At 42.6% G+C, this 14,639-nt stretch overlaps 1 protein-coding gene across 3 annotated transcripts in view; it reads right to left on the reverse strand.

Annotated features, from left to right (window-relative positions):
• Positions 1-3,870: 3,870 nt before the first annotated feature.
• Positions 3,871-14,639, reverse strand: part of Pygo1 (pygopus family PHD finger 1) — a 29,227-nt gene continuing 18,458 nt past the window's right edge. Inside the window, exons 2-5 of one of the 3 annotated variants that reach the window (XR_012909992.1) lie at positions 13,899-13,984; positions 7,679-12,074; positions 6,436-7,510; positions 3,871-6,290 (exon numbers count right to left, since the gene is read on the reverse strand). Coding sequence is in view for 1 of the 3 variants with exons in the window: in XM_075965290.1 (XP_075821405.1) it covers positions 10,956-12,074; positions 13,899-13,984 (1,205 nt within the window). In the remaining 2 variants the exon portion in view is untranslated. The remainder of the gene's footprint in view (positions 6,291-6,435; positions 7,511-7,678; positions 12,075-13,898; positions 13,985-14,639) is intronic. The other 2 variants (XR_012909993.1, XM_075965290.1) reach the window with 2 other exon arrangements.

Consider the following 14,639-nt stretch of genomic DNA (forward strand, 5'->3'; position numbering starts at 1 on the left):
CAGGGCACTGCATGCAAATGCGCAGACATACTCCAGGCAAAACATTCAAACACATAAAATAGACAAATCTAAAATTTTAAACCTGGAAAGCATCCAAATGTTTCTCAAGCATATATACAACACAGAATATTATATATGGATAGAAACAAGTAAATTATCGCTATACAATAAATGGATGATTGAAAAAAGAAAGTCAAAAAATTCTTAAGGGCCCAGGTAAAGGAGCTTGCTGCCAAGCCTGACAACCTGAGTTCAAGACCCAAGGCACACATGGTAGAAGGAGAGAACTAACTTTGGCAAATTGTTCTCTGTCCTCTACACATAGATAAACAAAATATATAAAAGAAAGATTCTTAAAGGAAAATACTATGCATTCATTCATTCATTCATTCATTTTGAAAACAAGGTATCACCGTGTAGCTCAAGCTGACCTAGAACATGCTATCTAGCCCAGGCTACTGATCTGTTGAGATCCCTCTCTTTCCCTCCTGCTTCTCTCATTGTGTAGCTCAGGCTGGCCTTCAACTCAGTCCTCCAGTCTCAACTTCTCACCTTCCCTAGTGCTGGGATTATACCTATGTGACCCCACACCCTACTACTCACCAGTGCCAAATTTTAAATTTTAAAACGAAAGATATAACATCTGTTTGTAGCCCTGGACCAGGCTGGCCTTGAACCCACAGAGGTCTGCATGCCTTTTCCTCTGCTTTCAAGTTCTAGGATTAAAAGTGTATGTCACCATGCCCACCAAGTAGTTTCTTATGTATTTTATGTGTTTGGGTGTTTTGCCTGTATGTCTATGTACCATGTTCCCACGGTGCTCAGAGAGGCCAGAAGAGGGCATCAGATCCTCTGGAACTGGAGAAGGTGGTATGTTGCTTTATGGGTGCTGGGACTTGAACTCCAACCTTTGGGAGAGCAGCCAGTGCCCCTCTCTCTAGCCCCTCCCCACCCCAAACCATTTTCTCTTTTCTTTCTTTCTTTCTTTCTTTCTTTCTTTCTTTCTTTCTTTCTTTCTTTCTTTCTTTTTTGAGATAGGCTTTCTCTGTAGCTTTGGATCCTGTTCTGGAACCAGCTCTTGTAGACCATGCTGGCCTCGAACTTACAGAGATCTGCCTGCCTCTGCCTCCCAAGTGCTGGGATTAAAGGTGTGCACCACCATTGCCCAGCCCAAACCATTTTCTTGATCATGGTGGCTTCCCTACAAGGTGGGTATCTTTTTGCACTGCTTACAATATTAAAGTTGCACAGATTTTGTTTGTTTCTATTTTTTGAGACAGTGTCTCTCTGTGTCCTGGAACTCCCTCTGTAGAGCAGGCTGGCTTCAAACTCTCAGAGATCCGCCTGCCTCTGCCTCCCGAGAGCTGGGATTAAAGGTGTGCACCACCATGGCCCCGCATAAAGTTGCACAGATTTATTAACCATCGACTCCACGTCTGTTCTTTGTGTGTGTGTGTGTGTGTGTGTGTGTGTACCTGACCAGAAGGATTTGTTCATCAGCATACACACTCCTGGCAAATTCCAGGCCAGAGCTTCACTTAGCCTTCTGTTGGCTCTGTTTCACCCAAAGCCAGTGCAGTCATACCTACCCCTCCGAATGAGAGATCAAGTTCAAACACTTAAAATAATCAGTCCTTCTCCTTAAAAACTAGCTTTATTTAAAAGACTCTGAAGTAGATTGACACCATAGGAGACAAACTTACGAGTTATTCAAGAAAGCCTGCGTACATCATTTTCACAAATGGAGTCTACAGACTGACAGCCCTTACACAGCACACAGATGACACACTGAACATGATGGTGACAGGAACGTGGGCAGACGGGGAAATAGAGTCTCTGCTCATCTTACGACTTTAGCATAAAACACTAATGTGTGGAAGACATGCTCAATGTTCAACTCCAGACAGTGTGTGGAGCACAAGGGAGGAAGTGTACAGGCTTAATATCTCTGGGGAGGGATATTTATAACTGAGAATGTAATAGACTTAACACTTGGAAGCCTTTTAAAATCTATCCACATTTGACCAAATTCAACCACGCTAGTTTCAATGTCTTTGAAAAGTGTAACCCGTGTGTAAACCACGCAAAGATAATAATTTGGGATGATCCATTAGTTACTTTATCATTTTGTTGTTGTTGTTATTACTATTATTATATTGTTATTTTGAGTCTGGGTCTCACCTTGCGCCTATAACTCACTCACTGGTCTATAACTCACTGTGAAGACCAGGCTGGCCTCAGATTTGCTGAGATCCTCCTGCCTGTTCCCCATTGCTGAGAGAAAAGGTGTGTGTCACCACGCCTGGCCCTGCACACTTTATTCATTCACAGTACCGCATTAAAACTCTATGATTTAAAGAGAAATATACTCAACTCTAAAAAATTTAGACTGTTTGTCAAATATTAGACAAAAATATACTCTTAAGATGTGGTACTAAACTTTTTAACACACACACACAATAGGCCTATGAAGGTATGACCATCCACATCAAATAGAATGGAATCATGACACCACGTGGAGTCTTTAAGACTGGATGAGTTCTTGCTGTACCATCCTATAAACAATAAAAGCACACGATATACCGTGACCAGCATACTGAGCTCTGATGCAGCCTCAGAAAGATGAGCATACATACACACTCACTTGGAAAAATATTCACTGGGTCAGGAAATCCTTTCAACTCAAGCAGTTCTGGTTGATAAAGTCTAAACTGGAATATTTTAGAAAGATATACAACTTAAGTACACATCAGCATTTATTTTTACTTTAAGCATATTATTTCAAATATGCAACTTTGCAACGTCCAAATATTTTTTATTTGCTACAACCTCTTTGGGTACCAATTTTAATGATAAAGACTTACTTAAAAATATGCATTTATGGGCTGGAGAGATGGCTCAAAGGTTAAGAGAACTGATTGCTGTTCCGGAGGTCCTGAGTTCAATTCCCAGCAACCACACGAAGGCTCACACCCATCTATAATGAGATCTGGTGCCCAGAACACTATATAAATAAATAACACATAATAAATAAATTTTTTAAAAATGCATTTATTTATGTTATGTGTGTGTGTGTGTGTGTGTGTGTGTGTGTGTGTGTGTGTGTGCAGATGTTTGCGTAGGCCAGAAGAGGGTTTCGGATCCCCTGGAACTGGAGTTACAGGAGATTATGAGCTTCCTGACTTCAGTCCTGAGAACTGACCTGGAGTCCCCTGAAAGAGCAGCAAACATTCTCAAGATCTGAGTCATCTCTCCAGTTCCAACAAAGAATGTTTTTAAACTAGTGTTCTTAAATAAGTACCTTGAAAATAAAAAATGAAAATGTGCTTTCCTGGTTCAATATTTTTAAATCATGATTATGACTTTCATTATCAGATCCTGCCATCAGATAGATACAAACTAAATAGCATCCATGTTCTGTTCATGGTCACAAAATTTAAGCAAATCAGAGGGTTTTGTTTTTTCAGTTTTTCGAGACAGGGTTTCTCTGTGAAACAGTCCTGGCTATTCTAGAACTCACTCTGTAGACCACACTGGCCTTGAACTCAAAGGTGTGCACCACCACCGCCTGGCTGAGAGGAGTCTTATTATTTTAATAACTGTCTTGATTACCTTAGTAAATTTTTAATTAATAAAGATTGGTGACTGTTGCCATATTTCGGTTATGTTGCAGTGAATATTGCTGTTAGCTGTGAGCCATCAGCAGGTGTCCGCTAAGAGAATGCCTCAGGAATCATCCCTGCAGGCGGAAGGACTCTCTCCTCTCCATACAGTCTTGCTACATAGCCGAGGGTCGTATCCAACTCCAGAGTCTCCAGGCTCAGGTTCTGAACACTAGGATTAGGAATTTACGCTACCACACTGGATAGGTGAATACTTTAAGATGTATTTATTGTATTATGGATGCCATGAGCTGCTAACACAGTTTACTCCTCCCATGCCTCAAAGACTTCAGAGCCTTTACTAACTCACCCATAAACACTGGTGTTTCTCTTACTTCACAGAGTAGATTAAAACATACCATCATATGAAATAATTAGAATTACATAGTAATTTCCTTTGCCATAGGAATAAAGGTTGGACAAAGTCTGGAAACTTTTATTTTTCCAATTTGAATTACAGTCATTTTGCCACAGACCACAGCACTGGTGTATGTATGACTTAAGACACACACTAAGAACAAAAGGACAACCTACTGCAAAATACATGTCACCAATGTGGAACACACTTGAGTTTGTATAAAGGTACTGAGCTGATATCCCAAAAAGAGGCATATGTCAACAGTACACAGGGAAGATAGTTTTAATATGAAACAATTGTTCAAGTCACATACATCATGATAAGAAGCAGGATTCTTTTTATAAAAGATAACATGTAACTAACAAGCAACACCACTTACCACAGACAAGAGGTACATACATGTACTTAGAGACATGTTGATAATAACTGCAAGTCACGTGTTAGTGGGAAAACAGGACACAGGCAAGGTTTCCCACAGCTTTTACTGAGTTTCTCATTACTCACAGGCAAGTGCCCCATGTCTTGAGGCTTTGGCTTATACGTGGCCACCTTCATCCATCTCCCTTTGACCATCTGCCTTGGGATATGTGAGGGCTCTCTAACCTCGGTGCTCCAGCACCTCCGAACTCCTGTCCCAGAATTAACCAAGAATCGGTAAATGCAGACACGATTTTACACTGTTCTCCTGAGTAAATGGAGAAGACAAGAAGAGGAAGTTGTTGAAATCTGGGGATGAGAACGGAACTTCTGAGCTCAGGAAAGCTGTGAAGGTCCAGACTTTTCTGGAGGAAGTAGTCCAAAGACAGGGGCAGCTGATTTGCAAAAAATACGCCTGGGACTGGACCAGTCTGAAATGTTAGATGTTATAGTCTGAAGACTCTTCGCAAAAGGAAATGTAACGTCACATTCTCCATATCTCAGGAGGAAATGCTCTTCTCTTAAAATCTAGCCACCCAACACCACACGATGAAGTCATTTCTTTCTTTCGAGATAGTCTTCTGTAGCTCAGGCTAGCCTCAAACTGGCTGTACATAGCTGAGGATGACCTTGAGTTTCTGTTCCTCCTCCCAAGTGCCGGGATTTCAGGTGGGTACACTGTGTCCTGTTTTTGTGTGGTTCTGGGGATGGGACCTGGGTTTCATGAATGCTAGGCAAGTACTGTACTAATGGAGCCACATCCCCAACTCACAAAGCAACTTCTGATCGGAGCAAAGGCGGAGAAGTTGGAACATTCTAGAGGGAAAAAGACAAACCTGCTTCTACAGCAGATGCTAAGAGGGCAACTAAGAATCACCCATGCCAGTAAACATGGCCTTCCCTAACCACAGAGAAAGGACGCGAGATCACAGTTTCTCTCTCTTACACAGACGTGATCATGAGCCTCACGAGGTCCCTAGGAATCTAACTATCTCACATCGACTTTCCAACTATTATTTACAAATGAGCTGTGAGTCTGGTTGATTTTCAACTTTTTGAATTAGAAAAGCCTAAGACAGCACAAATGTACATGCACACAAAAACCTCTCTACATTACAAAAAGGAAGTTCTACACACTTTAGAAGACCCCTTTAAAACGGCCGCTTGCTCATCGGCTTCGAGTTCTACCAGCCCGAGGATGGGAGAAATACTGGCATGCTAATTTGTTCAAGTAAGTTTGAAAGACTGTTAGACAAGGATGCTTGGTACTTTTTTAGGATGATATCAATCAGATTGCACGGTGACCAGTATTACTAAGAGTTCTTTCTATAATTAGGCAGAGTCGGATGTCTGAAAAACAAAAGAAAGCAAAACTCAAAACCCGACTGTCATCTAAATTATATGCTGCTTACTTACAAAGAATAAACACCAGAGAAGTAAAGCCTCATTTCCTGTATGTATGGAACCTTCCAATCGGGGTGACCAGAACCACAGGAGCAGTAATGTTCCACCCCAGAGGAAGACACTGATCACAAATTTATTCTGAGCGCTCTATTTGAAGACAAGTTTATTTTCTTTGATAAGCTAAGTTGCTTCAGTATTTGCATATCCTTGGATCTCTGAAGCATGTGGACCAGAAACCCTCTACTGAAAAAGCAAGGAAACCTCCCAGAAAAGAGCAAATGCTTTTCTCTTTAAAGGTTTATCATTATTATTTCTCTGTGTGTGCTCCATGTTTCAAAATTCACATACAGGGCTGGAGCGGTGGCTCAGGGGTTAAGACCACTGGCTGGTCTTCCAGAGGATCCAGTTTCAAATCCCAGAATCCACAGGGAGGCTCAAGTGGCGCACGCCTTTAATCCCAGCACTCGGGAGGCAGAGGTAGGCGGATCTCTGTGAGTTCGAGGTCAGCCTGGTCTACAAGAGCTAGTTCCAGGACAGGAACCAAAAGCTACAGAGAAATCAAAAAAAAAAAAAAAAAAAAAAAAGGTCACACACACATGCACTACCCTCGGTGGCCAGAAGAGGGTATCAGATCCCCTGTGCCTGGAGTTAGAGATGCTTGGGAGCTAGTAAGGGTGCTGGGAGCAGAAGCTGGGTCCTCTAGAGCAGCAGATGCTCTTAACCACTGAGCCATCCAGCCCCGGAACTGATGCTTTAAAGCCTCATCAGTAACCTGGCCTTGTTGTGTGAGCCACAGTGTTAACAGTGAGCTTAAAGAAGTAGAGCGAGGGGGAGGCCTCTCAGTGAAGCAAAGGGTTATACCAGAAAACACACCTCTACCCGTACTTCATCTCTGGCATATCTTTAAAGTTGGGAGCTCTTCATCCTAAGAAAATCCATGTCAATCTGTGTAGCAGGCATCTTTGGGGAAATGAGACAAAATCTCTGAGCCATGCTCATAATTTATCACATTTTTCTTTCTTTCTTTGGCTTTTTGAGACAGGGTTTCTCTGTGTAGCACTGACTTCCTGGAACTCGCTTTGTAGACCAGGCTGGCCTCGAATTCACAGAGATACGCCTGCCTCTGCCTCCTGAGTGCTGGTTAAAGGCGTGCGCCACCACTGCTGGGCCGAATACATCACCAAAAGCATCTATATACGTTTTATAAATTTTGACTTAGTATTTTGTAGAGACAGATATAGAACTAGTATGAGAATTAATTCAAACTTGTGAAGATATTCATCAGCTATGATTACAGCTTGTCCATGACTCACGGCTGAAACAAATATGGGGCTTTTCTTTCCTTTTTCTCCTTTCTTATTTGTTTGTTTGTTTGTTTATTTATTTATTTAGATAGGGTCTCAATATGTAGGCCTGGGAGTCCTGGAACTCACAGAGATCCTCCTGTCTCTGTCTCCAGTGGCTTTTCTTTTCTTTCTTGTTTTTATCGTTGTCTTTTTGTTTTTCTAGACTGGTTTCTCTGTGTAGCCCTGGCTATCCTGGAACTCACTCTTTAGACCAGGCTGGCTCAAACTTAGAGATCCTCCCGCCTCCTGAATGTTGGAATTAAAGGTGTGCACCAACTGGTTTTTCTCATATTCTTACCGTGGTGTTTGGTAAATGTAAAATACTTGAAACTCATCTGTATTTTTTTTTTTTTAATTTTTCGAGACAGGGTTTCTCTGTGGTTTTGGAGCCTGTCCTGGAACTAGCTCTGTAGACCAGGCTGGTCTCGAACTCACAGAGATCCGCCTGCCTCTGCCTCCCAAGTGCTGGGATTAAAGGCGTGCGCCACCACCGCCCGGCTCATCTGTATTTTTTAAAGCAACAGCTTAGAAATAAAGTGAAATATCACCTTATACATCACATCCCTAGACTTCATTTAGAGAGGTCATTTCATCTTCACAAAGACAACTAACCATGAAACCATCAGCAATGAAGGGCTTACAGAGCTGCATAGCCCATTGTAAACAATGACCGAATCAACACTACCACAATGAAGCGTAAGTCCTGAGGGCACTGGACATGGTGCCCCATTCAGTCATAGACAGGACCTAACGCCAGGGATGAACACATAACATGAAGTAGATAATTCCTCAAAAGTCAGGACTCAAGAGGCCAGAGATGGCTCAGAGATTACAGTATGCATGAGTACTGCTCTTGCAGGGACCAGAGTTTGGCTTCCAGTAGCCACCACAGGCTGCTCACAACTGCCTGTCACTCCAGAAGAGGACCTGATGCCCTCCTCTGGCCTCCATGGGTGCTACATGTATGTTATGTGCACATACCCATATGCAGATAGAATTAAAAACAAAATAAATCTTCAAAGTCACCACGCAGAAGAATTTCAAGAAAAACAAAACCAGATCTTTAAACACTGAGAAACTTAACTCTAACAAAAATAACAGCCTAAGAATACAGGGCACATTGTCCTGGACAGCACATGGCGGCCAGCCCCCACCCTGTACCTAGCCTTCCGCAACTGCTCACGTTTGCACACCAAGAGACATTAGCTACAAAACTCATTGTTTGTGAACGCATGTATTATAGGATTGCCCAAAGATAGACGGAGAAAACCTTGCATTATCTTGTACAAAATTGTCTTGTATGTCAAAATCAAAGCATTGTATTTTTTTTATTTATCTTTTTTATTTTCCCCTCGCCCCAAAGCACTCTAACTTTTTTTTTTTTGGTTTTTTGAGACAGGGTTTCTCTGTAGTTTTGGAGCCTGTCCTGGAACTAGCTCTTGTAGACCAGGCTGGCCTCATACTCACAGAGATCCACCTGTGTCTGTCTCCGGAGTGCTGGGATTAAAGGCGTGTGCCACCACTACCTGGCTAAGCACCGTATTTTTTTAAAAAAAGTTTAAGTCAGTGATAATCTACATCAGAAGCACTGTTTTCCACCAACAGGATATTAAATGTCTAATATTCACAAAATCCATAATTTTGTCATCTACATAAATTATTCAAATCTTATAGTTACTACTACTTAATTGGGGAATTGTTTCTTAGAAAATGGGCCAGATGATGAAAAGCTAGCCTTCCATTCAATAATGGTCTAGGGATGTGGATAGGTGACAAAGTTCACAGCAAAGCCAGTTAACTGTGCCTTGGTGCTTTGAGACACGTGAGGTACGGTCCACCTGTGTCAAAGTATGGTTCTATTCATTAGAAAAAAGATTTTTTTAAGTCAAAATATCTTTTGAATTTATTTACTCTTCTATGTATGGGTGTTTTGCTTGCATGAATGTCTGTGTACCACATGTGTGCCTGGAGTGGAGGTCAGAAAAGGGTGTGGGATCCTCTGGAACTAACTGGAATTATAGATGGTTGTGAGCTGCCACATGGGTGCTGGGAATCAAACCTGGGTCCTTCAGAAAAGCGGCTCAGAGTTAAGAGAACTCTCTTGGGCCCTACATCAAAAATCTCCGCACACTTTTAGGTTTCTCGATAATATGTAGCTGCTGTCATTGTTTTCTCTCCTGTGAAGCTGACTGCAGTAATTGTCTCCTTATATTATTGCCATAGCATTCAGAATTTTGCATTTTTAAATGTTTTCGTTGTATCTTTAAGATGTTTTTATTTTACGTGTATCTGTGCATGCCGGAATTATGTATGGACACCTTGTGTGTGCAGTGCCCACAAGGGCCAGAAGAGGGCATCAGATCCCCTGGAACTGGAGATACATGCAGTTGTGAGCTGACCAATTTGGGTTCTGGGAATAGAGCCTAGGTCCTCTGCAAGAACAGTAAGAGCTCTTGTCTACAGAGCCAGGCAGGCTACCGGTACCACATTCAGAACTTCTTATGGTCACGCTGATAATAAATGAATGGCAAAGCATTATTGGGGAAGGTTATCAATACCCCACCAATGTCTAAGCTGCTACTTACTATCATATAGACCATTTGTTTATTGTGGTCATAGGTTATGATCTGCTCCTTAAATGCATGTGTCCTTTTGGATCTTAGAGCATCCCTTTAGAGGGAACGTCCTCTCCGGTGCATTCTCTCACTGTTCCCAATTACAGCAGAAACTACTAAACCTGAAGCACAGCCCCAAGTAACTTTTGACTTTGGCTCTTGCCTGGCCTTCCGTAAAACAGACTGTGAACTTTGCTTAGGCTCCTTTTGCAAGCTCAGATCTCCAGAACCCCCCAAACCACCACTGCTTGGTTCTCAGAGCAGCAGAGCATAGAGCATGCTGAGATCACACCGATGCTTCTGTTTTTCTGTGCAGCATGTCCCAGTTAAAAAGCATGTAGAAGAAAGAGCTCACAATTCTAAAGCTGCTACATCATCATATGGGGGACATTAACAACAACACAACAACAAAAAAAACCCAATAAGTTAAAAACTGAGAGTGTAATGCCAGCCTAATTCTAACCGGTGCACTGGGAAGCATACCTTATGCTAACGTTACTAAGTGAGCTAAGATTAGCAATTTCACGAGGCACAGCCCACCGGTAATTAGCAACAACTATCGGGAATAGACTATGACATGACCCATGTCTGTCCTACACAGATATCCTGCAAAGACTGATTCAAACAATGAAACTTGCGGATTTCAAAGACCCTCACAGAGGAAGGATCAGGTGTCAAATACTAACGTTAAAATAATAAAAAAGAGATTAAAATCCATTAAACATACACCTCCCCATATTATCACTACACAGATTGTATTCAGAGAACATGTTAAATCAGTCTACTCTTGACCTAAATGTGTACTGTCGTACGGTCGAAATTCAGCGGTGAAATAGATATCTTTAATGACTAAGTTGTGAAAGTTAAAACTTGCCTACCTTTGTCATATACTATTTTGAAGCTTCAAGAGGCTTTTATGTTTATGATAAATAACAACGGACATTTATTTATAAGTGTCTCTAGGGCACCCCCACACACATTAATCTCATTTAAGACAACAAACACAACAATAAAATGAAGCACAACGTTAGTAAGAACTAAGATGTAGTATTTTTGTGTGTGCCATCTCCAAAAATGTCGAACATTAAAATCCCATGTCACCAAATCTCCGTTCTACACAGATAAGGGAACCCACGGTAGGTAACAGCCGTGGTTAGGAATCGCCACCCACTGCAGGTGGACCAAAGGCTTCTCTAGTGCGCATGAGCTGGACATCCTTGTCAGCCATGCACGTATCGCAGCCCCACACTGCCGAGGCCTCAGCCGTCAGGAGCCCGTAGGCTGTCTCCGTCATTCCAGTGCAGATGCGATGAAACCATTTCTGACAGGAAGCCTCACACAGGATGGCGTCCTGGTCGTCATTCACTTCATTCGTACAAATCCCACACGGGTACACCGGGTCAGAAGACGAATGGCCATGGCGGCTGGGGTGCAGGGAGAACTTGCGGCTTTTGTCGGTGGCGCACAGGTCGGCTGAGCCCCTGGGCTGCCGAGGCTTGTTCTGGGTCCCATTGGCGTGGCTGTTGGTGGCCTCTGCACTACCCGAGCGGCTGTTCTCTTGCACGGCATTGTTTCTGTTGACATTTTTTAATTCAGCGTTACTCTGATTGACTGGATCCTCCATATTTAAGTGAGGCGGGTGAGCGGAGGAATTCTGACTCGTGGTTTTGGTTGCCCCTTGGGGAAAGTCTTGTTTGGGAGGTGGCGCTTTCGCTTGACCAAACGCGTTTGGGGGTGGAATAAAAGAATGATTAGGTTCTAACGGAGAGGTAAAATTTGAATTATTTCCAGGAACAAAATTAGATGCCAGGTCAGGGTTAGATACCTGGCCAGGATTCTGTGGGGGAATCTGACTGAAGTTCTCAGCAGAGCTCTGTCTAAAATGCTGACCAGGCATGTTCATGTCCTGAGTCAGCACATTATTGTAAGGAGGGTTTCCGAAACTCGGATTATCATGTGGCCCGAAGTTAAAAGCATGCGGCCGGTTAAAGCCCATGCCCAAGGGATTCTGAGGAAATGGATGTGGTTGATTCCTGAGTGAGTAAGGACCACAGTAGGGGGAAGACATTCTTGGGGGAACGTGGGGTGGCATTCTGAATGTGCTGTAGCCTCCAAAGCCGGGATAACCGGGGTTAAGGTAGGGATTGGACGAAGGCAGTGGTTTATAGGAAATGGTGTTATAGTTGTCATCGAAGGGGTTGGCGGCCACTAGATGGTCGGAGTTTGGATTGGGTGGTGGTGCATACTCAGACAATGGAGGAAAGGAAGGTCCCTGCGAAGAGAATGCAAAGGAAAAATAGTCTTGATGCAAGAGGTCAGGTTAACAGTTGCTCTCAGCACCCAGAACCAGCACTAAGAAAATTTAGTATTTTCAACTACCATCCCAAATGTTTATACTTAATTACATGTGATAATATATATATATATATATTATCTATAAGCCCAGCTTCAGGGGATCTGACGCCCTCTTCAGGCCTCTACCAGCACTGCATACCCACAATATCACACACAGATACAAAGAATCGAAAATCAAGTCAAACCATTTTAAAAATACATGTTTAGGAATGGAAATGAGGCATGCTTTTCTACCTCAAACCCACTGCTATTTCAAATTTCATTTAACTCCCAAAAAAAGCCTATCATTGGCTGGAGAGATGGCTCATCTGTTAAGAGCACTGGCTGCTCTTCCAGAAGACCCCGGTTCCATTCCCAGCACTCATGTGGTGGCTCACAACTGCCTGTAACTCCAGATCCAGGGGATCTGATGTCTCTCCTGGTCTCACAGGCACCAGACATGCATGTGGTACACAGACATATATGTAAACCGTCACTCATACACATGAAATTAAAACATCATTTTTGAAAAATCTTTATTTTATGTGCATTGATGTGAAGGTGTCAGATCCTGAGTTACAGATAGTTGTGAGCTGCCATGTGGGTGCTTGGAATTGAACCTGTGTCTAAAAACATCATTTTTAAAAAGCCTACCACAGCTTTCATGTATCGCTCATCTAAAGCTAAATTCTCTCTTAAAACACTAAAGTGTTCTAATCACAACTCTTCTTACCCCCAGCCAGAAAGCTGGATAACGGTAAACAGAGTCCAAGGGCTCCCCTCTTTTTTTTTTTAATGTCAAGGGAGCCACAATTAAAGCATTCTCAAAGCTCTAATCTCTACCTCTCTTAATAGAAAAATAATTGTTACGGCTTCAGATATAACAGAGAGTGGTCAAAAGGGAAACAAAATAGAATAGATTCAAAGTAACTCCTACTCATTATCACCAGACAAGTACTTCAGTTGATAGCAACTGAAACCATAAAGTAGGGGCAGAGAGAGGGCTCAGTGCTCTGTGCTGCTTGGGCAGAGGACTGGGGTTTAGCTCCAAACACCCACACAGCACCCACAACCATGTGTAAATCAGTTCCAGGTGATTCAGTGCCCTCTGCTGGCTTTCCAAGGGTACTGCACACACATGGTACACAGGCCATGTACATGTTGCATGGTACATGCAAACACTCATACACATATAAATAAAACCATGAACAAGTAAATAAATTGAAAAGCATAAAGGCCTACATGTATAATTTTTATTACAACCACAAGTTACAACAAAGGAGACTTTCTCTACTTCATGGTAGCCACACAATATTGATTTCTACAATAGCAGAGCAATTACTTCAAGTTAAAATTATTTAAAAATCTTTACATAGAAGTACAGGATAGACTGACAAGCAGCACAGGGAGGGCAGAACCCTTCATTAGGCTCTAAAGCAGACAGGAAGCAAGGGACCTGGCCAAATGTAAAAATTCGCTTATCTGTCTGACCAGGCCAACAAGTGAGAACTGTTACTAAGGAGAACATTGGACCCGGAGAGTCGGCTCGGTGGTTAAGAGCTTTCTTTGCTCTTCCAGAGGACCCAAGTTCAGTTCCCAGCACACATTTCTGGTGGCTCCCAACTGCCTGTGTCTTAGATAGGACGCCCTCTTCTGGTCTCCCTGGGTACCTGCCCTCACATCTCACATGGCACACAGACACAAACAAACAGACCTTAGAAATAAACAAATAATTTTAAAAGAAAAAAGAAAGTCAATTTACCTGTGCACTGCCCTTGCGTTTTTTCTTATCTGGGCTTCCTAGTTGTATATTTGGTCCTCCTAACCCATCCAGTCCACTGTCACCACCTACAAAAAAAAAAAATACTGATAATATTCCCGCTTGGAAGTGAAACTGTTTAATATATCTCATGGCAATTTTTTTTCAAGATAGGGTTTCTCTGTGTCACAGCCCTGACTCTCCCAGAATTTGCTTTGTAGATCAGGCTAGTTTCAGACTCACAGATCTCTGCCTGCCTCTGCCTCCCAAGTGGTGGGATTAAAGGTGTGTGTCACCACTGCCCGGCACATCTCATAGTAATATTATTAAGGCTGGATACAAAGACAGAAAATTATGGGACAGGAAACTGGGAAGGAGCCCCTGCCTGCCATCAGCTACTGCAGGCAGTCTTCCTTCCAAGCTCTCAACACCTTTGCTGCTCTCTTGGCTCCTGGTTTCCAGTCATCAGAGTATAATTTCACTTACAAAAGACAAAGGAAAAAGGATGAACAAAAGGATTGTAGCAAACCTTCTGAGACATAACGAGAGCCACTAAAATGGCTTATGTAACGAAGGCCAAGATGATTGATTGTGCTCTTCCGTGAGGGGCCCATGCCCACCAATTTTTTTTGTTTTTTTTATTGATTTTTTTATTGAGCTCGACATTTTTCTCTGCTCTCCTCCCTGCTTCTCCCCTCCCTCTTCAATCCTCCCCCAAGGTTCCCATGCTCCCAATTTATTCAA

This window comes from Microtus pennsylvanicus, chromosome 3 (genome assembly GCF_037038515.1).
Source record: "Microtus pennsylvanicus isolate mMicPen1 chromosome 3, mMicPen1.hap1, whole genome shotgun sequence".
Taxonomy (NCBI): domain Eukaryota; kingdom Metazoa; phylum Chordata; class Mammalia; order Rodentia; family Cricetidae; genus Microtus; species Microtus pennsylvanicus.